The sequence below is a fragment of the Chionomys nivalis genome, chromosome 13, assembly GCF_950005125.1.
Source record: "Chionomys nivalis chromosome 13, mChiNiv1.1, whole genome shotgun sequence".
NCBI lineage: Eukaryota > Metazoa > Chordata > Mammalia > Rodentia > Cricetidae > Chionomys > Chionomys nivalis.
The window spans coordinates 34,916,680-34,942,373 of record NC_080098.1 but is presented as its reverse complement, the minus strand read 5'-3'; the positions used below and the strand labels follow the sequence as shown (position 1 = coordinate 34,942,373).

General features: G+C 46.0%; 2 protein-coding genes across 3 annotated transcripts in view; one reads left to right on the top strand and one right to left on the bottom strand.

The window, feature by feature from the left end:
- Gpr137b (G protein-coupled receptor 137B) overlaps positions 1–16,635 on the top strand; it is a 32,691-nt gene extending 16,056 nt beyond the window's left edge. Inside the window, exons 2-7 of the mRNA XM_057786912.1 lie at positions 3,926–3,975; positions 8,732–8,954; positions 11,204–11,353; positions 12,661–12,789; positions 14,456–14,580; positions 16,217–16,635. Of these exons, the coding sequence (XP_057642895.1) occupies positions 3,926–3,975; positions 8,732–8,954; positions 11,204–11,353; positions 12,661–12,789; positions 14,456–14,580; positions 16,217–16,328 (789 nt within the window). The 3' untranslated portion in view covers positions 16,329–16,635. The remainder of the gene's footprint in view (positions 1–3,925; positions 3,976–8,731; positions 8,955–11,203; positions 11,354–12,660; positions 12,790–14,455; positions 14,581–16,216) is intronic.
- A 5,262-nt stretch (positions 16,636–21,897) lies between these two features.
- Ero1b (endoplasmic reticulum oxidoreductase 1 beta) overlaps positions 21,898–25,694 on the bottom strand; it is a 38,762-nt gene continuing 34,965 nt past the window's right edge. For both annotated transcript variants that reach the window (XM_057786910.1, XM_057786911.1), the window contains one exon: positions 21,898–24,626. In XM_057786910.1, the coding sequence (XP_057642893.1) occupies positions 24,566–24,626 (61 nt within the window). In that variant the 3' untranslated portion in view covers positions 21,898–24,565. The remainder of the gene's footprint in view (positions 24,627–25,694) is intronic.

The window sequence follows — 25,694 nt, the reverse complement described above, 5'->3', positions numbered from 1 at the left end:
TCAGGAACCAGCTCTTCCTTTCCACAGTTCTTCAGAGGCCAGCCAAATGCCTGCTGCCCACTCTGGCAGTCCTTTGTCTGCCTGTTACAATTGCTTCCTTAATCTCTTGTTGAATTCACCCCTTAAGCGGTCAGGTGGTGGGGTCTCCTTCCTGCACCTTTTGTGGCTCTGACTTTGTATCCATCAGGATATATGTGCTGTCAACAGCTCTGTAAACTGCAACAGAGTGATTCATCTTTGCCTCCCCACCAAGGAGTTTCTTGTATTCCCAGCCAAGCTCCTAGAGTCAGTGCAGGCTCACAGAGGCCCCAAGGACCAAGTCGTCGCGTGAGGCTGGTTTCCATCAATCTTTAACGAAGGCCTGCAGACAGAGTGGGTGCACAGGACAGCCTGGAATTATTACCGCTTTACAACTTAGTGCAGAGTGTATGTCTTTTAATTAATGAGGACAAAATTATGTTCAAAATCTTTATATTTGCATTGATATATCGGTATGCTATCTATCAAATATCCGTTCTCACGTTACTAATATCTCAGTTTCAGTCGTCAGTCATTTCTGTAAACTTTAGGGAACTTAAGTTTTAGGATGAGGGAAGAGTTCTGAGCACAGTCTGAGGAGCCTGGCTGCATTCAGACGAGATGCCGTTGCCACACATGCAAAGTGGGTGGGGCTTTTGTTTTGAGTTTGATTTGTTGGCTTGGGAGGATCATGGTGGTGTCCTTCTATCATCTGGGATGACTTCTTCCCTTCAGGCAGCGAGGAGACCTTAGTGGTGAGTTAGGGTTGGCAGCTTAGTGTCATCTTTGATAGCAGCAGGTGAGAGGAGCGGCTTTCCTATTTAGTGTATTCCTTGGATTCATGTCCAGGGGCTAAAACTTGGATACATTTTAAATTTGCTCTTCCTTGTTGTAATATGAGCAGCAGGGCTGCGTCCCTGGCACCCGGCCGCCCGCATGGCTTATGCCCCAAAATAATTACACGGAAACTGTATTCTTTTGAACACTGCCTAGCCCATTAGTTCCAGCCTCTTATTGGCTAGCTCTTACATATTGATCTAACCCATTTCTAATATTCTGTGTAGCACAATGAGCTGGCTTACCAGGAAAGATCTTAACCTGCATCTGTCTGGAGTGGGAGAATCATGGCGACTCACTGACTCGGCTTTTTTTTTTCCAACATTCTGTTCTGTTTACTCCACCCATCTAAATTCTACCCTATCAGAGGCCAAGCAGTTTCGTTATTAATTAACCAATAAAAGCAACAGATAGAAAGATGGCCCTCCTCCATCATTTCCTAATCAATATTATTATTATTTTTTTTTTTTTTTTTGGTTTTTTGAGACAGTTTCGCTGTAGTTTTAGAGCCTGTTCTGGAACTAGCTCCTGTAGACCAGACTGGCCTCGAACTCCCAAGTGCTGGGATTAAAGGTGTGCGCCACCACTGCCCAGCTGCTCTTCCTAATTGTTGTTGCCATTCTTGTTTGGTGGTGTTACTGATTCTCAGGCTGCCGTGAACACCCCGTCTCTACCGCAGGGCAGTGTTCCCCGGCATCTGGTCTCTGAGCAGCCATTAGGAAGACTGAGTGATGAAATCAGTTTGGAAAACTGACTTACAGCATGTTTCTCTTAGAGACTGACATTATAGCAGTCTTTTTTAAAGGCTCTGAGAATTCCTGTAGGGAACAGGTATTTTCTGGGACCCCAAGACAGGTCAGTGGGTCAAGATGCCTGCTGGCAAGACTGATGGCCTGGGTTTGATCCTTGGGACCCACGTGACAGACTCAAAGATGCTCTTTGACCTCTACCTGCATGCACGGCACATCTGTGCCCATATACATGCACACACAAATGATTTAAGAAGATAAGTATGTTTTCTAATGTTTCTAAATGTATTTGCTCACATGACCATATTCTCAGTTTCCAATACTGTTTATTTTTTTTAAATATTTATTTATTATGTATACAATATTCTGTCTGTGTGTATGTCTGCAAGCCAGAAGAGGGCACCAGACCTCATTACAGATGATTATGAGCCACCATGTGGTTGCTGGGAATTGAACTCAGGACCTTTGGAAAAGCAGGCAATGCTCTTAACCACTAAGCCATCTCTCCAGCCCTCCAATACTATTTATTATTGATTGCCAGTACTGTTGGAACAGTGTAAAGGTTCTGCCTCAGAACTATTCCTCACACGTGGGTTGCTGTGATGAAGCAGGAGAATGTTTCCAAGATGTGTGTGCTGGAAATGGGAACCCTGTCCTTTGTGTGTGGCTGGGAAAGGATTTTCACGGGTTTTAGCTAGGGTTGTTGGGTCTTTCCCGAGTTCATTCAGTGTGTCCGTCACTGAAAGTGGGCAGGCAGAGCTGCAGGGCCAGGGACTTCTAGAAGCAAAAAAAGCATTTCCTTATTTGTAAGGTACATAGTTGGTGGGGCTGTATTGACCAAGGGATTGTGGGGACTATTTTGTATCTCTTGAGTGAGGACATCATTCTGCACATTCCAGAGAAAGCAGACACAGCATTGGCCAAGGCTTGGGAGTAAGCTGGAATCCCACAGGAGCCCTGGGCCATCCATTCATAGTCTTTCCCATGTCTTCGTGTGACCTAGGCCACACCTGCAGCACTACTGAGGGCAGAGATGATGATGGCCCAGTCTGAGACTGAGTCCGCAGCCTGTAAGTCTGTGCTCCCACCAGCTGCAGTTAGAGACTCTTTTAGTAGGTCTGCATATCTGGACACATTTTCTTCGGTGGGACTGTAAGCCATCAAAGGCAGGGCTGGTCTTGGCCTTCTCTTTGCTGACAGCATCATGCATGGAGCCGAGCTCATGGGATAGGACCACTCACTTGTGTCCAGGCTGGCAGTGTAGCTCCCAGAGGCACCATAGGTAGGGATGGTTAGTCTCACGGTAAAGCCACCAGAGCGTTAGGGACTTGTAGATAGTGAGTTAAAGAAAGCTACATACGTTGACTGTAGCACAATGTCAAACAAAATCTATGATAGGATCAAGTACCTTTTTTGTATGTAACAAGAGTCTTGCCTTGGCTGGCTCTGAACCTTTGAGTGTGGGGATGGTGGTCATATACCACCATGCCTGCTTCAGAAACACCCCTTAGGGGCTGGAGAGATGGCTCAGTGGTTAATAGCACTGACTGCTCTTCCAGAGGTCCTGAGTTTAGTTCCCAGCAACCAACCACATGGTGGCTCACAACCATCTGTAATGAGATTTGGCGTCCTCTTTGGAATGTGGACATAAATGGAGGCAGAAAGTTGTATACATAATAAATAAATAAATCTTAAAAAAAAATAACACCCCTTAAAAGTCATGTAGTTTCTGTCTTTTCTTCATTGGCTACTTTAATGAAGTCCCATTTTTTTTTTTTGTTTTGGTTTTCTGCAGTACTGGGAACTAAGCCCAATATCTTGTTCATGTTAGGCAAGCACTTGACTGAGCTCAGGTATTTATTAGTATGCATCCTCGGTCCTTATTTTATGTTTCAAGACAAGGTTTCGGCCGGGCGGTGGTGGCGCACGCCTTTAATCCCAGCACTTGGGAGGCAGAGGCAGGCGGATCTCTGGGAGTTCGAGGCCAGCCTGGTCTACAAGAGCTAGTTCCAGGACGGGCACCAAAGCTACAGAGAAACCCTGTCTCGAAAAACCAAAAAAAAAAAAAAAAAAAAAAGAAAAAAGAAAAAGACAAGGTTTCACTGAGCTGCTGAAGATGACCTTAAACTCAGTTTGTAGCCTGGGTAGTCCTGGAACCTGGTACCCTCTTCACCTCAGCCTTTTGAGAACTACAAGAGCTTCTCAGTGTCAGGGAAAGTGCCCGGTACCTGGCTGTAAAAGGAAGGGGACTTTAAGAGATGGTGACATCTTGTTGCTAAACACTTTATGCCCCAATCTTCCATGTTTATCTGTCATTGCAGGTGATTTTCAAAGCCAAGTCAAAATATTCTCCAGAATTACTCAAGTATCGGTAAGTACCCCAGAACGTTGCTTCTCAGACAAAAGGTCAAAGTATACATGAAACCTGTTTCATCTGCTGGAGTGTGTACACTTACCCTCTGTAAACACCAGACAGCCCTGCAGTGGTCCTGTATGCCTCATGGAGTGCTCTCCTTGTTCATGAGAGCCGGCACATTGCTGGGTTTGCTGGAGTCCTGTGGAACAATGTGTACACACACACACACCAGGCTGGAGTCCTGTGGAACAGTTTACACACACACACACACACACACACACACACACACACACACACACCCCAGGTTTGTCTTGAACTTTCTATCCTCCTTCCTCAGCCTCCTGCTTGCTGGCTTTGCAGGTATGTACTATCATGCTTGCTTCAAACACTATTTAAGACAATGTAACTTTTGGTCGAGTACTTGTCCAGCGTGCATGAAGTCTTGAGTTCAACTCCCAGTACTGTAAAAACCAGATGTGGTGCACACCTATGATCTCTGGACTCTGGAGGAGGAAGCAGAAAGATCAGAAGTCCAAAGTCATCTCAGCTAGATACCAAGTTTGAGACCGTTCTGGTTTATTCTAGAAGCCCAGGAGAAGGCCATGGTCTGAGGGACTCCTCGAGTGACGTGCTCAGTTTATGGGAAAAGGTGATTGTGTATGTTCCTCCTGATGGTCTGTGACCTTCCTTGCATTGTCAGAGAAACTGGTCATACTCCAGAGCTCAGAAAGGTCAGATTTGGGTCGGGTGTGATGGTGCACACTTGTAATCTCAGCTCTTGGGCTCCTGCGGCAGGATCCTGTGTTTGTGGCCTCCTGTGCTGTGAATTTTGAGCTAATCTGGGCTTACGAGACCCATTTCATCAAAGACGAGCAATAATGATCAAATTTGGCTATGGGGACAGAGTTTTAAAAAAGGCCTCAAAGAGGGCTGGGGCACATTGCAATCTTTGTGGGCTTGCCCCAAGCACTCCCCCACCACGGGCACAAAACACAGGAAAAGTGAATCCTTGTGTCACCACAAAAATGTACACAGATTTCACTTCCATACAGTTGGCCTTCCACATCCGTGGAGTCAACATCAGTGGGTCAGAAATACTCAGAAATAGGCTGATGTCATGGCTCTGTGGTTATGAGAGTGTACTGCTCATCCAGGGGACCCGAGTTCTATCCCCAGAACCCACATGTAGAGAGTGTAAAGAGAACCAGCTACCATAAATTGTCCCCTGATTTCCACATGTGTGCTGTGGCACATGTACCCACATACACACATTATATACCCCCCCCCCATGCACACTAAAAATATCACTCCCCTGTAAAAAAAAAAAAAACCTCCCAGAAAGAAATTGCATTGGTACTAAATATACACACATATTTTCTTGTCAGTCAATTGCTGTATATTGGTTGTCCTGCATGACACAGACTTGATTTAGGTTATACAGGAAAATGTGCATAGGTTCTATGCAAATAGGCCTTTTTATGTAAGGGTTGTCCAGGCATCCTTGGATTTTGGTGTCTTTAGTGTCGTGGAATGAATCTCTTATAGATACTGAGAGATGACTGTGTATATAATGAGGATTCTACAATATTTATTCAACGCTCAATCTATTTAAATCTTTAGAGTGTGTATGTGTGTGTTTGTGTTTGTGGGGATGCCCGAGGACGCTGGAAGTGTTGGCTCCCTCTGGAGCTAGAGTTAGGTGCTGTAAGCTGCCCGCTGTGGGTGCTGGGGATTGAACCCAGGTCCTGTGAATGAGCGTACACTCTCATAACCGCAGAGTCATCTCTTTGGCCATCAGAAGAGTTATTTTTTTATCTCCAGTCTATATCCGGGAAACAAGTTCAGAAAACTGTGCATGGATTGGGAGTCTGTGCCCAACACTGCCTGCCTGCAGTTTGTCTGTTCTGATTCTGTCACTGCTGCTGTGTCGTTCTCTGTGTGTTTCCTCCACACTGTTGAGCTGGAGCTTTATCCCCTAGATGCTGAGGTGTTGGGGCCAGGAGGTAGAGTATCCTTCATCTCAAAATTACAAATACCCTCAACACCAGAGCACCTGACTGTGCTGATGAAACATAATTGTTTTGTTGTTGTTGTTGTTTACACTTGGGGTCTGTTCCTGAGATACCTTACTCTAATTTATATTCCCAGCTTTTTTTTTTTTTTAAATATTTTTTATGGTTTATTTAACTTTATTTTATGTGCATTGGTGTCAGATCCCTTTCAGACAGTTGTGAGCTGCCATGTGGGTGCTGGGAATTGAACCCGGGTCCCCTGGAAGAACAATCAATGCTCTTAACCGCTGAGCCATCTCTCCAGCCCCTATATTCCCAGCTTTTAAAACAACTTAATTTTTTTTTTTTTTTTTTTTTTTTTTTTTGCTTTTTCGAGACAGGGTTTCTCCGTGGTTTTGGAGCCTGTCCTGGAACTAGCTCTTGTAGACCAGGCTGGTCTCGAACTCACAGAGATCTGCCTGCCTCTGCCTCCCAAGTGCTGGAATTAAAGGTGTGCGCCACCACCGCTTGCCAAAACAACTTAATTTTTATAATTAATTGTACTTGGGATTAAACCAGGGCTTTACCTAGTCACAAGCATTTTCGATGAAGGATACTCGGTTTGTAACAAGCAGAAAGCTGTTTTATGGTAAACATTACGGTGCTAAGCAGGCTGACCCTGCTTAGCTTTTGTGGCCTCTGGATTAGTGATGCTCAACATGGGAAGAAATGAAAACGATGCTGCTTCCACTTGCAGCTCCTCCACCTCCCAGGACCTGCAGTGATGTGAGCCGCTGAGGTTCTGCGTCTTCCAGACAGAGCAGTCTGACCTCTTCTGTTATGTGGGGTAGGGGTGGGAGTCTGGGATGGAGTTTCAGTGCCCCAGTGCCTGTGTCCAACCCCAATCACATACTCCTTCTGGTGTGTCGGGATCTCATTTCTCTGGGCCACATGTTCCTCCTTCCAGGGTATACACACTCTGAGCTCCTTGTCTTTAGAGCCGGCTGGCCTATGTGGTTTCCCCTTTTCATCAGATGAGCTGGGGGTGTGTGTGGCTCTGGGTACAAGGCTGTGCGGGGAGGCATCCACGGTCCCCTGGAAAGATACCCTTCATTCATGCCAAATTGTCTCCAGCAAGAGGATGTTGTAGTTTGGGAACCAGAGGGAGCCAGGTTCAGGTATCTCACGCAGGGTTTTGGGCCTGAGCCCTTCCTTCCGAGGCGAGGTTTCATGTATTCAAGGCTGACCTCCAGTTCATTAGACTGTCACTGAAGATGGCTGTGAACCGCTGATCCTTTCCTGGTTCCACAGGCGTGCACCAGCACTCCCAGCTAACTCAGCACTGGGAATCGAACCCAGGGCCTCATACGTGCCAGGCGAGTACACTAGCAGCTGAGCCATGTTCTTCCATCTTAGAACATACAGAACAGCGGCAGGAAACCCCGCCTGCGGTGCCGTGAGCACAGTCAGGCCTCAGGCTCTGAACCTTGTGTAGGTGGGGGCAGGCATGACTTGGTTCTTAAATCTCTCTGGTTGTCAGTCATGAGAAAACTGTGGAATTTAAGTGTGAGGGACCCAGGAAAGCAGAGAAAATGGAGTGTACATGAGGGTCAGAGGCAACAAAGGTCTCTGTAGCAGCTGCTGAGCTGAGCTACAGGCTGTTCTGGAAGCCAAAGAGCAAAAGGCTTTGTGGGATCATGGCTTCTAACTGGTGTTGAGACTAGAAGCATAGGTCACTTGCACCAGTCTAGTGTGTGTATGTGTACCATGCGTGCAGGGGGCGGGGTATGTGCATGTATATGTGTCCACTTATGCAGAGGCCAGAGGAGGACATTGATATGGTGCGTTCCAATCCTTATTCTCTTGAGGTCGTCTCCCACTGAATCTGGAACTAGGCCAGACAGTTCCCATCTGTCACCCTAGCCACCTGCAGTCACAGGTGTGTATGGCCATGCCTATTTTGTGAATGTTCTGGGGATGTGAACTAGGGCTGAGCGAAGCCCTCGATGCTAGTCCATTTTTGAGCCACACGATTTCACTCTTTTGCATTCTACCATGTGGGTCTGCGGGAAGAGCTACAATGGGAGCTGTGGGAGGAGCCTGAGGCGTGACCCCAGCGCCAGTGAGGCGTAGCAGGCTCCGTCTCCCATGGTGGTCTCTTACACGTCTGTAGCTCTGAGAAACTGTAAGCGGGAACTGCCAGGGAAATGAACCATCTACGGCTTGGCTCTGCCGTTTGATAAGAATAATCCATTTATCATTTATTAGTTGCCTGCAGGTTTGTGTTGTGGTTTCCTTGCACTGTTCGAGCTCAAATCCAGTTCTCTGTGCTAGGCAAGGGTTTTGCCACTTAGCTAAGTTCCCAGCCTCAGCTGTGGCAGGGTTTTTTTTTTTGTTTCATTTGGTTAAGCCTGTATTCATTTTATGTATGAGTGTTTTGTCTGAGTGTATGTGTGTATGCCTCATGTGGGCCTGGTTCCAGTACAGGCCAGGTGGTGACTCTTGGGCTGGAGTTACAGACAGTTGTAAGCTGTCATGTGGTTGCTGGGAATTGAACCCAGGTGCTCTGGAAGGAAGAATTGCCGAGCTCTGTCTGCAGCCCCGGTGGCAGGTTTTTGCTGATGGGAGCTCTCTGCAGCTGGTGAGTGTGGGGAGGCCTACAACACATATGCAAATGATGGGTTAACTACATCCAGCTGTCCCTTAGCATTTGCGAAGGATCGGTTCTGCGACCCAGAATGTAGCGCTCAAGTAACATCCTGGTGTCTCGTTGTCCCCAGGTTACCCCTCTACCTGGCCTCGCTCTTCATCAGCCTTGTGTTCCTGCTGGTGAATCTGACCTGCGCTGTGTTGGTGAAGACGGGAACCTGGGAAAGGAAGGTTATCGTCTCTGTGAGAGTGGCCATCAATGACACACTCTTTGTGCTGTGTGCCGTCTCTCTCTCCATCTGCCTCTACAAAATCTCCAAGATGTCCCTAGCCAACATCTACCTGGAGTCAAAGGTAAGGTGGGAATGTAGCAAGTTCCTTATTCTAAAAACGGCTTCCTGGCTTGCACCTAGGGCACAACAGATCTTGCTTGCCTTGTGGCTCACTGAACTTTGTGTGAACTTTTATTTCCGGGTGGCTTACGTTAAGTGTGTAAAGTTGGGAAAGCTCAGTCTGGTTTAGAGCTACATCTGTTTAACTGTTAACTATTTTTGTGGTGCTGGAGATCAAACCCAGGGCCTGTGCATGCTAGGCAGCATCTCCCACTGAGTTGCAACCTTGCACATTTGAAAAATTCTTATTTGAAACAAGGTTTTTGATGTTTCCCAGGCTGGCTTTGAATTCAGCAAAGGCTAGCCTCAAACTTGTGGTCCTGCCCCTTAGGCCTCTGAGTAGTTAGGACTAGCAGAATGTGCCATTAGGCCTGGCTGAACCCACATCTTTGTTTTTGTTTTTTGAGACAGGGTTTCTCTGTGGTTTTGGAGCCTGTCCTGGAACTAGCTCTTGTAGACCAGGCTGGTCTCGAACTCAGAGATCCGCCTGCCTCTGCCTCCCTAGTGCTGGGATTAAAGGCGTGCGCCACCACCGCCCAGCCGGAACCCACATCTTAATTGTCTAGTAGTATAGCTGTACCAACAACACTAATAGCATCCATGTGTCTAGTGTTGACTGTCCTTGGTCCCTTGATAAACACCCTTTTGGGGATGGGGTAATGGGCTCAAACTCCGGGCGTAGTGTATATTAGGCAAAATCTATACCACTCATCTCTGTCCCCAGCCTTTAAAAAAAACAAACAAAACAAAAATCATAAGACAGGGTCTCGCTGAGTTGCCTCGGCAGGCCTTGAACTCACTGTCACCCAGGCTACACTTAACTGGTGAAACCCTGCCTCAGCCACCACTATAGCTGGGATTATGGGCTTACACCTCCAGGCCTGACTTGACAAGCATTTTTAGTGGGAGTGTTAAATCCCACTTAATGGATAAGGAAGCAGAGACACGCCCAGAGAGGTCAGGAAGCTTGTCCCAGGTAAGCAAATGAGGGCCAGGGTTCATGGCCTCCATGGTGACGCCGATTCAGCCTTTCCTTGCCGGTGGAATGTTCCCAGCGCTTGCTCTGGGACAGCCAGGGGCACTGGCCCCTCACCTCAATCCTCACTCTGATCACTCCTCTGGCCTGGCCCTGCCAGTTGTGAGGAGCCTGGGATTTCTCCAGCATCTGTATTTTAGCTGCCCTGTGACAGACCTGCTGTCAGCCTTCCTCTGGAACTCTCCGGGTCTCAGTGTGCCTTTGGCCTGAAAACCGCAAGGGTTGTCTTTAGGGGAGGGGTCAGTAGATGAAGATCCCTACCTCTAGCCCTCACAGGGCACCCCGTGGTTCAGCTGGACTCAAAAATCCTCCATTAGCTGGGCCATTTTACATTTAATTTTTGCCATCAAGTTTATTATCTTACTTCTAATACATGAGTTGTGCATAAAATTTTGAAAAAAAGCTGTTTTTTAAAGGGAGGCTTAAACGGTGGATGTCAGATATTAGCTGACCCCTGTGACAGATGAATGGTCCTTTGATTTAATGATTCTTCTTCAGTGCAGGACGCAGTCAGTTCTGCTTTCCTGTGGTCCTTTAACTGAGGCAGAACCTGATAAAGCTTCATAAAGAGGAATAAGTCACAGACAACCCGTGACCCCATCCCAGAGGCCGAGCAGGACCCCTGTGCTCCCAGCCTTGAAGGTTCTAGGCCTTGAACAAGGCCATGTGCATCCTGACCGGGGCTTGCGGGCTGTGCCAGGCAGTCAGCCAGGATCTTGTCACTGAACCATGGGACTTAAGGAATCCCATGAGCTTTGTGACACTCTGGCTCTTAAGATTAAGGCCTTGGGGGCTGGGCTGATGCCCCAGCCAGTGAAGCGTAAGGACCTGACTCCGACTCCCCCAGAAGCCACATTAAATGTGGAGCGCAGCAGCATGCGCTCGCAGTGCTCAGCAGAGGGGGCAGGAGGACCAGCAAGCTCCAGGTGCAGTGGGACCCTTTCTCAAGCACAGGGGAGAGTGTGACCCAAGAGACACACGCAGCAAGAGGCCCACAGTTGACCCTCTTAGTGGCATTGTCCCAGTCCCATGTTTTAGATGAAGGGAATAGAAATCTGAGAGGAAGGGGTGCAGATGCAGCAGGGCCTGGGGTGGGGTGCTCTTGCAGCTCTGGGTGACACCAGGGACGGGCTGATGCATCTCAGTGGCCCACTCCTGTTGGCTTTGTCTTCCAGGGCTCATCAGTGTGTCAGGTGACTGCCGTCGGCGTCACTGTCATCTTGCTCTACACCTCCCGGGCCTGCTACAATCTGTTCATCTTGTCGTTTTCTCAGATCAAGAATGTCCACTCCTTTGATTATGACTGGTACAATGTATCAGACCAGGTCAGTGGGGGCATGACAAGGTGCTGCCTCAGTGGGGACCAGGTTAGTAGGAAACAGTGAGTGCTGCCTGCTGGAAAGCCAGACTCCCCGTTTCTGCTATTGTCCAGTCCTGCCCTGTGGGAGTTGATGGCCCACTGATGTGCAGACACAGATGAACCTCTGTGGTAGAGAAAGGAACCCCTCTAGTAGGACTCTGTTGGATTGCTTTGCAATACTCCTTAGTGTTATCTGGAAAAGCAGCAGATACCCAAAAGTGTGTAAGTCCAGGTATGAGATGCCAGCAGTGCTCACAGCTGGAGCTGATTTAAGACCGTGAGATAAAAATAAAATGACTTCAGTGAGCTAAATCCACAATGGCTATACACATACTATCCCTGGAAAAGATGAAACCATGGCTGTAACCTAGCAACCCTGGCCAACCCTGTCCCACAGGTGCAGCAGGGAGAAAGCTGGGCAAGGATGCTCAGGTCCACGTGCCGTTTAAGGAAAACCAGACATGAGAATCGTAGACCTTAAGCAGTGGTGGATTCCAGAGGAGTTTGTCATTCACATAAGGGTTTTCAAGAGCAGACAAGTAGAGCTGGTGCACACCATTCAAACCGTCACTACTGCCCACTTGACCTTTTCCTCTTCCCAAACTGAAGCAACAGATTTGGTTTTAACAAGTTACTTCCGTTTTTCTTTCAGCCAAGAGCTTAAAACCTCTATGTTTGGGTGCGATGGTTTTGGTGGTTTCAAGTACCTGCACCTCCTTGGGGAATGGGAGGAGACGTAGGAGACATGAGTGCCATCTCCCTGGGGAGGAGTGAGGCAGCCTTCAGCATGATGTGCAGAAGGCTTGAGGACCAGGCTGTGGCTCAGTGTTCTCTTCCCAGTAACGGGCTGAGAAGCTGCCACAGTCGGTTCCTCTCTAAGACCTTCCCCTCCATGAAGCCCCCGTGGCCCTCCCCTTGGGCAACTCCTTGCTCAGGGGACTTTTCTTGGACAAATTGCTTGCCTGTGGTCAGCGCTTGTGGAGAACAGGGCGTGGCTATTGTGAAGATGAATCTGGACAGACAAGCTACTCTCCTTTAGGAGAAGTCTGGGCTGGGTGTGGGCTCTGGGTTCATCCCCTGAGCTGCAAAAGTAAGAGTGGCCAGTCATAAATAGCCATCTAAATGATCTCCCCTGTCCCCATCACTGAGACCAGGTTTCAAAGTGCAGGCTTTAGGAGGGGCATATCACTGTACCTAGGGGTGATCTCTGCTGTGTCCTCCACCACTGGTTGCCTGAGGTCTCCTGACTTCATTTTCCCCACTCTGGAACAGGCAGACCTGAAGAGCCAGCTGGGTGATGCCGGCTATGTAGTGTTCGGCGTGGTGCTTTTCGTGTGGGAGCTCCTACCCACCACCTTGGTGGTCTACTTCTTCCGAGTCAGAAGCCCCACGAAGGACCTTGTAAGTACTCAGTCTCTGTTTCCTGGCACCCCAGCACCCTTAATCCTCTTGAAACCAGCAAGTAGAATTTCCCTCCTAGTTTTTCGGTGAAAAGTGACCATTGTGAGGTAGGCTCTCCACGACTCTTTCGAGTAGGATCTTCTTTCTCTTAAAGCTAAACCCCCAAACGCATTTTCTTTATTTTATAAAAGAAATGAAAATTAAGGTACGTCTCATGGCTCAGGAACTAGTCAGAATCTTGGACCTTAAGCAGAGGGTGATCAGAGGTGGTTATCATACACTGAAGGGTTTTCAAGAGCAGACTAATGATTCCTAATGCCACACAGTGTTCACTGTCCCCCCAGTACTTGCCTGACATGCATGAAGCCTTGGGTTTCACCCGTAATACCACATAAACCAGGCATGTAATCCTAGCACCGGGGAGATAGAAGCATGAGGATCAGAGTTTCAGTCATATTTGGCTACGTAGTTAGTTCAAGGCCAGCCTGAGCTACATGATACTTTACTTTGTCTGAAAAAGACTGTTTGGAGACTCACTTTATCCCAGAGTGATAGCAGCTCATCAGGGAGTGGGAGAGCAAGGCAGTGGCATCAGTGACCTTACTAAAGTCACCCACTTGTGTTTGGCCACATCTGCTGAGCCAACCCTCTAGAAGAGAAAACCAAGTCAAGTTCAGAATCCCCTGGAAGCCTTGCCGCACTGTACAAACTGGGGTACAGCTTTGTCTTCCTGAGTCATACGCTTGGGGGGAGGGGCGTCATGAGCGATGGCGTCACAGAATGATGCACATAGACACAACACAGCTCCTGGTCCATACCTCTGGGTGGTCACTGCTGAGCCAGGCACAGGAAACAGACCAAGGTAAGAGGGAGATGGAGTCCAGCCAGGCTCTAGGCCTTCCCTGCCAGGATGGACTCCAGCAATGCCCATGTGCATTTTTTTGAGGAGTCAGTTTGGGGCAAAAGAATGAAAGATCGAGGAGGGACCCCGAGAGCCCATGTGATTATACAGGTGTGTCTCCACATGGACTGTCTGCTTCAGTTTGGGGAACTCTTTGTCGTTTCGAGACAGTCCTGCTGTAGAATACAGGCAGACCTTGAGACAGAACCTCTTGCCCCAGCCTCCCAAGTGCTGGGATTGTGAGTGAACGGCCATGCCTGGCTATCTGGACGTATCTGTGAGGATATGTAATCCTATGAACAGTAATTCACCGTTGGAACTAAGAACGCCATTGTGATGTTTTTGCCCCTCTTCTCTCCCTGTTACCCCTGCTCCTGATCTCCTTTGTCTCACCAACTAGTCTGTCCTCTTCCTGCTTTCTGGTCCTTTTACAAACTGCCTATAGATCCTTAAAGAAAGCAGTCCCTCCCTCCTCCATGATGTATTTTGGGGACTGGGGATGGTAGCTCAATTGGCAAAATGTTTGCCTAGCATGCAGAGAACCTTAGGTTCAATCCCGAGCACCTGAGAGGTAAAGGGAGGAAAATCAACAATTGAAGGTCATCTTTGGCTACTGAAGTTGAGGCAAGCCTGGGATTCATGAGTCCCTGTCTTGACAAGAAGGAAAAGAGAAAATAGGCACATTAAAAACTCTAGCCAATGGCGGCACTCCTTCCTCATGCTAGTAGGCTGTTGTGGATGCTAAATGATAACGTCTTCTTCCAGACCAGCCCTGGGATGGTCCCCAGCCATGGATTCAGCCCCAGGTCTTACTTCTTTGACAACCCCCGAAGATACGACAGTGATGATGATCTTGCCTGGAACATTGCTCCTCAGGGACTTCAGGGAAGGTAAGAGCCTGCTTCTGGTGGAGACAGACTGCCCCTGACAGAACTGCCCTGCATGGGACGTAGCCAGGGGTGAGAGAAAACCAACGGTCTTTAGAGTATCCCCTCCCCCAGCATTCTTCCTACTCAGTATTCCATGGAATGCTTGATAGCTGTGCTGATTGTAAAGAAATCAACCTTTACTTAGAGGACTCCTCCGAGCCTCCCCAGAGAGCGCCAGGGCATTTGCTGCTCGAATCACTCAGTGGAATGTGAACTGGGACATTCAGGCAGACATCTCTGATCCTCTTCTAGAGCCAGAGAATACACGAACAATAATCACTAGAGTAAATATAAATATATTTTAAGAACCAAAATTTTGAAATTTGCCATTCTTAAACAGTTTAGTAAGATATTCACAAATAGCGCCTCATTCAGTGTTTGCTACAACCCTATGATTGGCCAGTATAATTGAGCTCTCATGGTTTAAGACCTGTCTGTGGGAGTCCCTTTGCTGGGTAAGCAGCGTGGCTGGCCCTGGAGCACACTCTTTCAGAGCACATGGAAACTGCCTCCCTTTCTTGAAAACTCACTAGCAGACTGGGCTCAGTCTGTTTTGGGGTGGACGCTTACACGTTAGCATTCACAGTGGTGTGTATGCTCAGAGCAGTAAACAAGCTGTACCTGGCTGCCTTCAACTAGTTCCAGTCTGGATAACAGCTAGGAAAGGGAGAATGGGAAGCACCTGCCGGCCAGGAGCAGCCCTCATGGTTTCAGTTCCTGCCCGCCAGGGCCAGGAGCAGCCCTCATGGCTTCGGTTCCTCCTCACCTTGTGCACTATCTGCCCAGTGCTCAGAACGTGGTGCTTGCTTTGCTCTCTGTATAACAGAGAAAGTCCTTGGGAATGAGGAGAGGGCTCTGAGAGGACCTTGGTTTGGGATACAAAGCTGAAACAGAACACATTCCTGTCTCCCTGGGTAGGGATCCACGATCATATAAAAATTAAAAGCAAGGTAGCAGTTAAGGGAAAGCAAAGAGCAGCCGTGTGTAGAGTACAGTCTTTGGAAGCAAGCCAATGTGCAAAGATTTCTCAAGGGCAAAAGTTACCCTCCCAGAGTTTGGGCTCCACTTCTGCCTAAAACTGTTGTTCTCTTACCTAGTTACCCTGCTGGAGCATCCCTAACTTTTTCTTGCCAGAAGTTCACAAGAACAGAGAGGAGAGTACTCACCATGTACACAGAGAAAGAAAAGACCATATTCCATGATAGAATACTGTTTTCATTTTCCCCTGAGTTCTAGTGAGAACTGTTGCAGGTGTCCACTCAGCCCTGACAACAGTTACTAATGTCACCCCTGTCCCACAGATGAGGAACTTGAGACTTAGAAGTTGTCTGTCCAAAATGTACGGGTAGTGCACTATAATGCCACCTTAGGGTTCAGACACAATTTTTTTTGCTAAAACTATGTTCTCAACAGTGGCTAGTTTTAGGTTCTAGTAGTTCAAGTTCTGAGCACTGCAGAGTCCAGTAGACTTGAACATCGGCTGCCAGAGCTGTGTGTAGCTGTTGGTTGGAAAAATGGACTTCAAGACACCTCGTGAAGAACTCGGGTCTGTTGCTAATGTCAAGCCACTGAACTGGTTTTGTTTGTTTGTTTAAAGTTTTGCTCCAGACTACTATGATTGGGGACAACAAAGTAACAGCTCCCTGGCCCAAGCAGGAACTCTGCAGCAAGACTCCACTTTGGATCCAGACAAAGCCAGCCAAGGGTAGTACCGGCTGACAGTCCTGTGCAAGAGTCCTCTGTCAGAAACCTTCAGCCAGACAGACTGGATGACTGCTGAGTTTTTAGGGCACTTTTCCTTATGAAACAGGACTCCAGTTTTGTTTTGTTTTTTTGCAATAGCTTTCTCAAGGCTAGATAGGACTAAGCAATAATTCGGAGTGATGATAAACTCTTAACTTTAGAACTAGCAGAGAGCCTGGCTATTTCAGTGGGTATAATTTAAACTTTTAAAAGAGATTCTGTACTTTTATAAAGATGTATTTTATATAACTTAAATACTAATGCTAAAGTATACTAGGTTTTTTCCTTGATTGTTATTGCAATGTATGTTGTAGTTTGCACAGATTTTCATGCATAATTCACTTTAAAACGTATAGAATACGTGGTCTAACAGTTATAAGATCCTTCCGTCTGAAGGTCATTGAAGGTCCCAGTGATTGTGACGCCTGTAACTGCCACTCCAGTGTTGAAAGTCTAGGGAAGCAGAGGACCGTGGTCTGTAGTAACAGGCTCCACAGCAGCAGTGTCTCCTGAACCCTGCCCACAGCCTGGTGCTTCTTCACTGATGGCACTACTGTACGCACTCCAGGAACAAACAGAAGCTGTCGAGATGCACTCGCCAACACTAGTCGGCTGCCTCGGCCGTGTGGGTAGCCACTTTGTAGTTTTCTTCAGCCCAGTTTAACTGAATACTCACTACCTCAGGGAAGGCACTCTTGCCTTCCTCCTGACTCAGCCAGTGCTCGCTATAGCCAACAGTAAGCCACAGGCTTCCCACAGAGTGTTAACAATAAACATTTTTGGCCCTCAAGCTAAAGGACTGTGGACTCCTGACAGCTTTTCTGTAAACCATGCCTGTTATTGTATGAGCCTGACATGGTGCTCACTGCCTGTGATTTTTAAACAGTTCTCTGGCCGTCTGTTGAAAGCTACGGGTGTGAAAAAGTGGGTTCTGCCTATGTGGTAGCAGGACCCCTGTCTCAGCCAGATAGTGTTCCCAGACAATGTTCCCATGTGCTATCTCAGGGCTCCCCTGGGTGTACCCTAGAACCAAAATGGCAATCCCAGAGGCTCGATGCTCTGGCTTCTCACAAACTGCATCATCTGGTCACCAGGGCCGGAAGACTAGTCTCGCTCATAGGCTCTAGCCCACTTCACACATCTCTCCTGCTGTCCTAGAGTTCGGGGATTTAACAGGGACAAACCCACTCCCTCCTATTTAGATGTATTTAAAGTTGGTTTCAAATGGGTCGTGACTGGATAGAACACCATGTTGAAGACCTACACAGCCCCTCACCACATCTTCACTTTCGAGCATGAGCAAACATCTGGGTGATAAGCCATTCTCAATGCTTATTTGCCAGGGTGAACTGCACATGGAGGCCTGACTCAGTAGTTTACAATAACAGTGTATAAGACAGCTTACCTGTCACTGTACCTGCAAGTGTTCACTGTTGCAGCCAGTGCCTGTGTCGTCTCCAGCAGCAGCCGAGGGCAGGACTTTCTGAAGAGCACAGCAGCATCGAGATAGTTCTGTATGCACTCATTTTATAGCACATGCACACTTTACAGTTTGTCAGGGAGAAGACAAGGCACCCAGCATTAACCAAGCTATGATCCACTTTTACAATAATGCTGTCAGCATTTCATGCCAGCTATTTTTTTTTATTGGAAAGGACAAAATGATATGTCTATGGAAACTCACCATTGTTTAAAAAGACTATTTACTCTTAAAGGCTGTCCCCACAGGCTGGAGTATAAACACGGTGGCCATGGATCCCATGTAGGGAAAGAGGAACAAAACTGCTCCTAATGTGTTAGATTAAACCTGGGGAAAAAAAAGTTCATGTTTACACCACCATGAAATTAAAATCCTGGTAATATTACAGCTTGAAGTGCTGCACAGGGTCAAGCCGGGTATTATGCTTGGAGTCTCAGCACTAGGTCAAGTTTGAGTCCAGCCTGAGCTATAGCAGTACTCTGAGATGAACAGGTACACGGGACAGAGGGAATCCCACCAAAAATGTCGTACCAGCACTGAGGTCTGCCGTAACAAGAACAGGACACACACGACTTGGACTGCTGGGAAAGTCATTTGCCCACAGAGCTAAGGATCTGGCCAAGCTATGTTCATAGCTGTCATTGTCTGGCATATATTCCATTAGACGGTTAACAGCCAAGTGGTAGGAGTTGTGAGCTACAAGTTAGTACAGCATACATCCAGGTCACATTGTTTTCCTTGTGGCTGCAGCAAGGATGGAATCCAGGGCCTTACTCAGATATGGCCAATGCTCTACCACTGTCAACTCTGTCTTGACTGTGTCAGACACATAATAGCTGTTCTGGTCCTATGTTTATCTGCATAGATTGAGCAAACCTTAGTGCCTCCCAAACTCTCAACTGCTTTTTGTGAACAATAGTATTGAACCAACATGTCACCCCTATGAAGAACAAAAGCAGCGTTAGTTACTGTGGGCGCTTGAGAAGCACTATGAGAATTTCACTCGGATCTGCGTAGTGTATTATGTATTACTAGAACGTTTTGTACCCATATGCATGTGTATTTGCAGTGGCCGTCAAATCAGGCCTTACACCCGCTAAGCAAGTGCTTTGCCACTGAGCTACATACATCCCATCCTTGTTTGTTCTACAAGGTTACAAATAACTTACCAAATTTACAAGTGAAGACAACTATTTTAGAAAAAGAATCCTCTCACGTTTTTCGGTCAGAGATCTAGCAGACTGGTGCAGAAATGCACCAATGTCCATTCCTTTTTTTCCAGTGTGAGCTATCCACAACTGATGGGACCAGATGGGAGCTACTGAACGGAACAGGCTCGAGTCCGCTCTCAGCAAAGACTAAACCAATAAGACAAAGTGAGAAAACTTTTAAAATGGGACTGTGAAGACCAGCTGTGTAATTCAGTGTCCACTGGGTGTCTCTGCTGTACTGGGCTGGACTGACTGCAGTTGTCATGAGTTTTGGACCTGAGACAGCACAAAGAGGATCACACATTAACTTCCTCTTATCTCCTGGTAGGGACGTGAAGGCCCCTCTCCCAAAGAACAAAATGCCTGGTACTTGCCATAGCCATCCCTATGTCCCAAACTATTGGACTCCCAATACCTTTACCTCGTCCTTGCCCTGGGTAGGTACTATGTTTAGCATGGACTCATGCAGTCCAGGCTTGTGCTCCTTGGATCCAAATGTAGGGTCTTGGCAGCTCCTACGGATATCCACAGTTGCCTTCTCCAAACCTTCATCTGCCCCTGCTCCGTTTTCTGATGTAGATACCTCACCGGTGGCTTCTTTTCCCTAAGTCTCATCTGGTTAACACCTGAAATTCTGACTTTCTATGCTTTCAACAGACCGTTTGTCCCTGCACTTTAGCCCAGTTAGAACTGGAGTTTAGAGGCCCACTTTATTTGGCTTATATGAGCCTCAAAATTCTTCCCTTTCTACCAACCCTTGTTCATGTAACTGTTACCCATGGTTTCTGACACCCACTAGTATTTCCCAGTCATGATGTTTATTCAAGACCCTAACTAAGCATAAAAGGGTGCTTGCATTCAGATAAATAGTGCTTTCCCAGGGCTGCTGTGTCTGTGGAGCTAAGCATCCTTCCTGAAGTTCTCTATAAATAAACTCACCAGCCCCCTCCAGGCTTCAAGTCTACAGGGCAGAGGCCTGTCAAAGTCTTTGCCCAGCTGTAGGTACATCCCAGGCAGGTTGGCCTATGTGGTTTGATGAGGCCCTGACTGGTAGCTGTCAAATCGCTTCCCCCAGTCAGTGTTCTGACAGCATCAGGAGGCTACCTGGACTGTTGGGAACCTTTTAGGTGGCACGTGGCCTCAGTGGCATTTTCTTAAGGTGTGGTCTTACTGTAAATGGAATGGAATCTGGTCGGGCTGTGAAAGCTGAGCTGTGTGGTGGCAGGAGTGTTTGTTTCGCTCATTGCTACATTCCCAGACCCCTCGAGAGTCAAATCCCGTTCTTTTCAGAGCACTTTTACCAAGCTTAGTACTCACTGAAGGGCTCCCCCAGCTATGAGTCTTTAACAGATACCCATTTTTTTTTAACAAATAAATGGAGGAGGGAATTTTTTTTGTTGTTTTGTCTTACTATATGAAGGTAAGTCCCAAATCATTCTTGGAGACTTTGTCTTACTTACCAGGTGAACTCTGACTTCATGGGTGCTGTGTCAGACCTCTATGAATCGCTCCATTTAGTAAGAGTGCTCAAATTCTCCTGGTAGTTAAAATCTAAAAGGGTCTTTCCAGTGTTGAGGCTAAGTTAGAAGAATAAAGCAAAACCATAAACACTTCAGAAAAAAAAAATACCAGTGGATTGCTGTCTTGGTCAGAAGTGGGGAAGCTATTCTGTGAGTTAATATAGAAGCTACCAAAGAACCAGTAAATCCGACTAGAAAACAGCATGGGAAAACCATCAGAACAAACAAAGCCAAATAAACTAGAAGACTAAGCCGCTCATCACACTTGAAGGACCAATACTAACAGGTGAGGTTCTTATAATCATGTGGTCAAAATGGACAAAGATCAGTAAGCAGAGCCAGGAGATGCCTTCATCTATTAAAAGTTGTTCATTTTATATAGTTTGGCAGACCACAGTGTCTCTGACAGGGATGTTGTGGGTGAGCAGCACTGTCAGACTGTAGGTGGCGTGTGAACATAACCAGCCTCTGGAGGGCAGACTCTGTCGGTGCCTTTCACAACGCAACATGTGTGTAGTCTTTCATTTTTCAATACTTACCATAGCGATGCACGTACAAACGTGACATGACATGTGGACAATGCCCAAGAATGGTACTGTTCAACTAAATAATGACACAGCCATGGTAAGGATGCCCAGCAACCACTAAAGTGAAAAGGTGTCTGTGCCGTGTGGCCACTGCAATATCAGGTGATAAAAAGCAAATGGTGTGTATGTGATGTCACTTCCGGATAGAGAGAAATAAGGCTTTCTATTTATATATGTTGGCTATTTTTTTTAAAAAAAAAAAAAGGTATGGATGGAAATACACAAAGCCTAGGGAAGAAGGCATCTGTGTGCACTGTAGCACTGTATTTTTGGTATAAAATGTATTTTTTAACCATATGAATGTACCACCTATTCCTATTCAGAAAGTTAAATAAAACAATAAGGTTTTTTATAAAGCTTATGGCTCAATACAAATCAAAGAATGCCAAGGTTCCTATACTTTGAATGGTAATAGGCCTTTACAGAAATGACACAAATGGCCCTCATTATCGTCAGTAGGGGCTCTGGAGCTGATGGTTCTGGTGGCACTTTCAGGCTCCACAGCCATGAGTTGTGACTTTGGCTGAGTCTCAACTCATCTGTTTTTATGCTTTAGGAAATAATTGTACTTACCACCTAGTGTGCTGGTGACGAGCTGACGCATGTGGCACCCTCAGCACAGGCTGCCAACGCCTGACATTGTGACTGCGAGAAGATCCCCCTCAGATGATGTAGATGTATATTTTCTTCCTGATTCTTAAGTTATAATTGACTGCTCTTGAAATGGAGGAGAAAAAAACAAAGCAACAAAGATTGCAGAAACATGTACTTTAATTCATGGTCTAGATTCTGGTGGGTACAACAGTGAATTATATGGAATTCTCCGAAAACTCAAAGTTGCACCTGTAGATGTTACTTCAAATAAAGGACACGTGGATTTCTGGGCTTGGCTTGTACCACGGAATTTCCATGACACCGTATACCTGGTCTGAGCCTTCTGGTGACTAGCCTTAGCTTCTGCAACTGCGGGGAGGCCTACTGTGAACCGTGCCCAGATGTCCAGCTGAAGGCAGTGCTGAGAAGACCAGCACAGCTGTCCTTCCTTATACACAGTGGCACCTAGGCAGAGTCGAGAAATACGGCATAGCGTTTCACACACATGACACAGAGGCTCAACATTTGACTTGTCAACTTCAAAACTGACATCTTGTTCTGGCTGATCCGCCACATAATCCAAAACAGGAGGTGTACTGAACACTGGCCATTTTAGTATGTACAGTCTGTCTCACACGAATGCCATTACAGGAAAACAAGCGTAGGCCACCAAGGAAAATACTTGCTCTTCTTCATGTTGATTATGTCACCAGGTATACTCATTCCCATCCGTCTTGCTTGTCAGGTGCTAGAGTTTTACAGTGGGTGATGAGACACAGACAGACAGCACGTTGTGGCTCAGCTGTCAAGCGCTCTCAGTGTAGGCAGTATCTCCCAGCACTAGTGCAGAACTGCAGCCTCCTAGGGACCAGCCTCATGCCCAGCTCAGCAACTGACAGTCTCCACAGACCTCAGATACATGGAAATACAGGCCACGCACACAATCGTGATGTAAAAGTTATCCAACGAACATCAACTTAAGAATACTTTACTGAGGAAATTCAGTGAAACCTTTAGTACATTCTAACTTAACTACAGCTTTTCAATTTCCTAGAACACACTCCAATACTACTGTGTGTCCTAAGCTTGAAATAAATCACGGTTAAGAAAAATTCAGCAAGTGGAAATGAAGATTTTTTTTTTCTCAAGCCAATAGTGTAAAACAATAGCATCTAATTGCAGTAATGGTAAGGAGCATTACCAAAATGACCTCTGCATTTAAAATAAAAACAAAGTGCAAAATTTTCACATTTCCTTACATTCTAAATGGACACTACAGAACACTTCTTACTGACGCACTAGCGAGGTCACTGGCACTCACTCTGTGGGCTTTCTGTCTTACAGTGACCCACTCCCATCACACGGCAACACTTGCAGCTCTTTAAAATAAAAAGCAAAGAAAAACTGAAAGCCAGCTTAAAAAAAAAATCAATCTACAAAATTCACCACTATCAATAAAACATTAAGTCTATAAAGGTCAGAAATTGGGAGGAAATAAGTAGTGAGGCTGCGGTCTCCCATCGCCCCACAGTGGATGACGGAGCACTGAGAGAGGAGGGGCCAGCTCAATCTGGCACACACCATGAAGTCACAAGGAAGACAGGTCAGACTTTGGCAGATAAGATATGGGTTTAAGAGCACTTACTGTTTACTTCAGAAAGACGGAATCTAAGGAAAAGCGAGACTTTGGACTTGCATTACTTCCACACAGATAAAAACCTTTCAAGTAATCTCATTATCCACTGCCACCTTTAGAAGAACCAAAATTTAAAATATTTAAAGACTTTAAATCCCAGGTTTAAAAAATGACAGTCTAGGGCCTTCCAGTCCTCTACTGTCTTAAGTCACATCACGGACGGCTGATCTGGGATGAACTGAAGATGGAGAAGGGGGAAGTGACATTCCTGCCAAAGCATCTCACCAGACAGAATCACACCAAGAGGTAGAGGATTGCATAGATTGTGTCAAAACCAAATATTGAAAATGCTTACTTTAAAACAGCGAAATTTGTGTATAATGCAATTAGCATTATAAACCCACAGGATCCCATTCAAATTTTATGAATAAACAATCTATTAAATAAATAGGGCTTTTCATAAAGTAACTGAGAATGTTTATAATTAGGAGAGGAATGAAGAAGTCCAAAGAAGAGGAACTGTAGGCTTTAGGGAACAGACACTCCTCTGAGCCGGCCTGGTGTACACAGGACATCTGGCCAAGTAAGCACGGGAGGGCACTTACCCACTTCCACCAAGGCAGGTCCCTTTGGGCCAAAACCAAAGCAGCAACAGCAATTAAACATCTTAAAGTGGTTGAGTCCTGGGAAATCATTCAGAACCTCTCTCACTAATCACTGAAAGGCCTATTCATTATAGTGACAGCCCCGTATCACAGAAGATGACACAGTGCCAGGCAAGGTGAGAACACTACAGCACGGACAACTTTCTGTCACTGAGACCAGCCCTAGGCAGCACTGGTTCCCTAGTTCTTCTATCACAGACTGAAGAGTCTTCTCAGGAGAAACAGTCATTTATGTTTGACAGCAAGGAATGCAGGGTAATACAATACAAACAAAACCAATGTGAAACAAACATGGGATTAGTATAACTTACAATTTTAAAGTATATACTTCATTTATAAATATCTCTAATCGATATTCTATTAAGGATCATAAATATTCAAGTGAACATTTGAATTTTCTCTTTAAGAGTTCAGAATTCTTGAAGTCTTAGACACTTTGTCTGCTCAATGTCCAAAGCTAAAAGGCTTCACACAGTCCATTATGTCTACAGAGACATAGAAAAGTCTTCATTACCTCCTGTGCTGTAATAACGCTTTAAAGTTCTGTAATTCTCTTATGCTTGTAGAAAGCCTACAGGAGGAAAACAAGTGTATATTAGTAAGGACAGCCGATGAGTGCACACATTAGAATAGCTGATACCGGATCCTTGAGCCGTATAACCTGGAACCAAAAATCTAAAGGAACCAAACATTAAATATTGAGAATTCCATTTTATTTATTTTTCATTGCATATATTTGGGTTTCATTGCTGGAAAACATGCAAAACTAAAACTGAGATAATGCTGAACATCCACAAAGTTCCCAACTACAGAAAATGCCAAAATTCATATGTTCAAATCTATATATCACAGAGACACTGAGTATAGTCCCTTCCACTGTCTGAAGAACCAAGTCCAGTATACAAAGTGTCGCAGGCAGGAGGATCTAGGTGTTTAGAAGGAGGTATAGTGCTATAAGGTAAGTTAACCCTTACTTGAGCAGACAATTGGGGGAAAGCCTAGAATAAAATCTTTCTAGGCCTACCCTGTATGGAATATTTTAGAAAAAGGAAGTTACCTTATATTCTTATATCAAGTCTTTCAATCTCTGGCCTCTGATTTTTTGTTTTGATTTTAACTTTAATTGGAACTGGATTTATTTTCATATATGTATACAATGTGCTTTAAATATATTCTACCCCTACTTCTGCTTTCTCCATTCTCATCCCTCACCCATCTCATTAATGTTTTGTTACTCTAGATAGTTTTCTTTAATGTCATTTATACAAACATGGTGTGTGTGGGGCAGGAACTGCTCATTCATTTCCCAAGTGCCCAGACTCAAATAATAATGTAGAAACTATATTAATTACAACATTGCAACACTGTTTGGTCAATAGCTTATGCATATTTCTAGCTAACTCTTACATCTTAAATTAACCCATTTCTATTAGTCTGTATATCACCATGAGGCTGTGGCCTACAGGTAAGGTTCTGGCCAGCAGGTGGTGTCTTTCTCCTTCAGCAGCTACATGGCATCTCCCTGACTCCACCTACTTTCTCTCTATATCTCTGTTCGGATTTCCACCTGGCTTTACTCTACTAAGCCATTGGCTGAAACAGCTTCTTTAATAACCAATGGTAATAAAACATATTCATA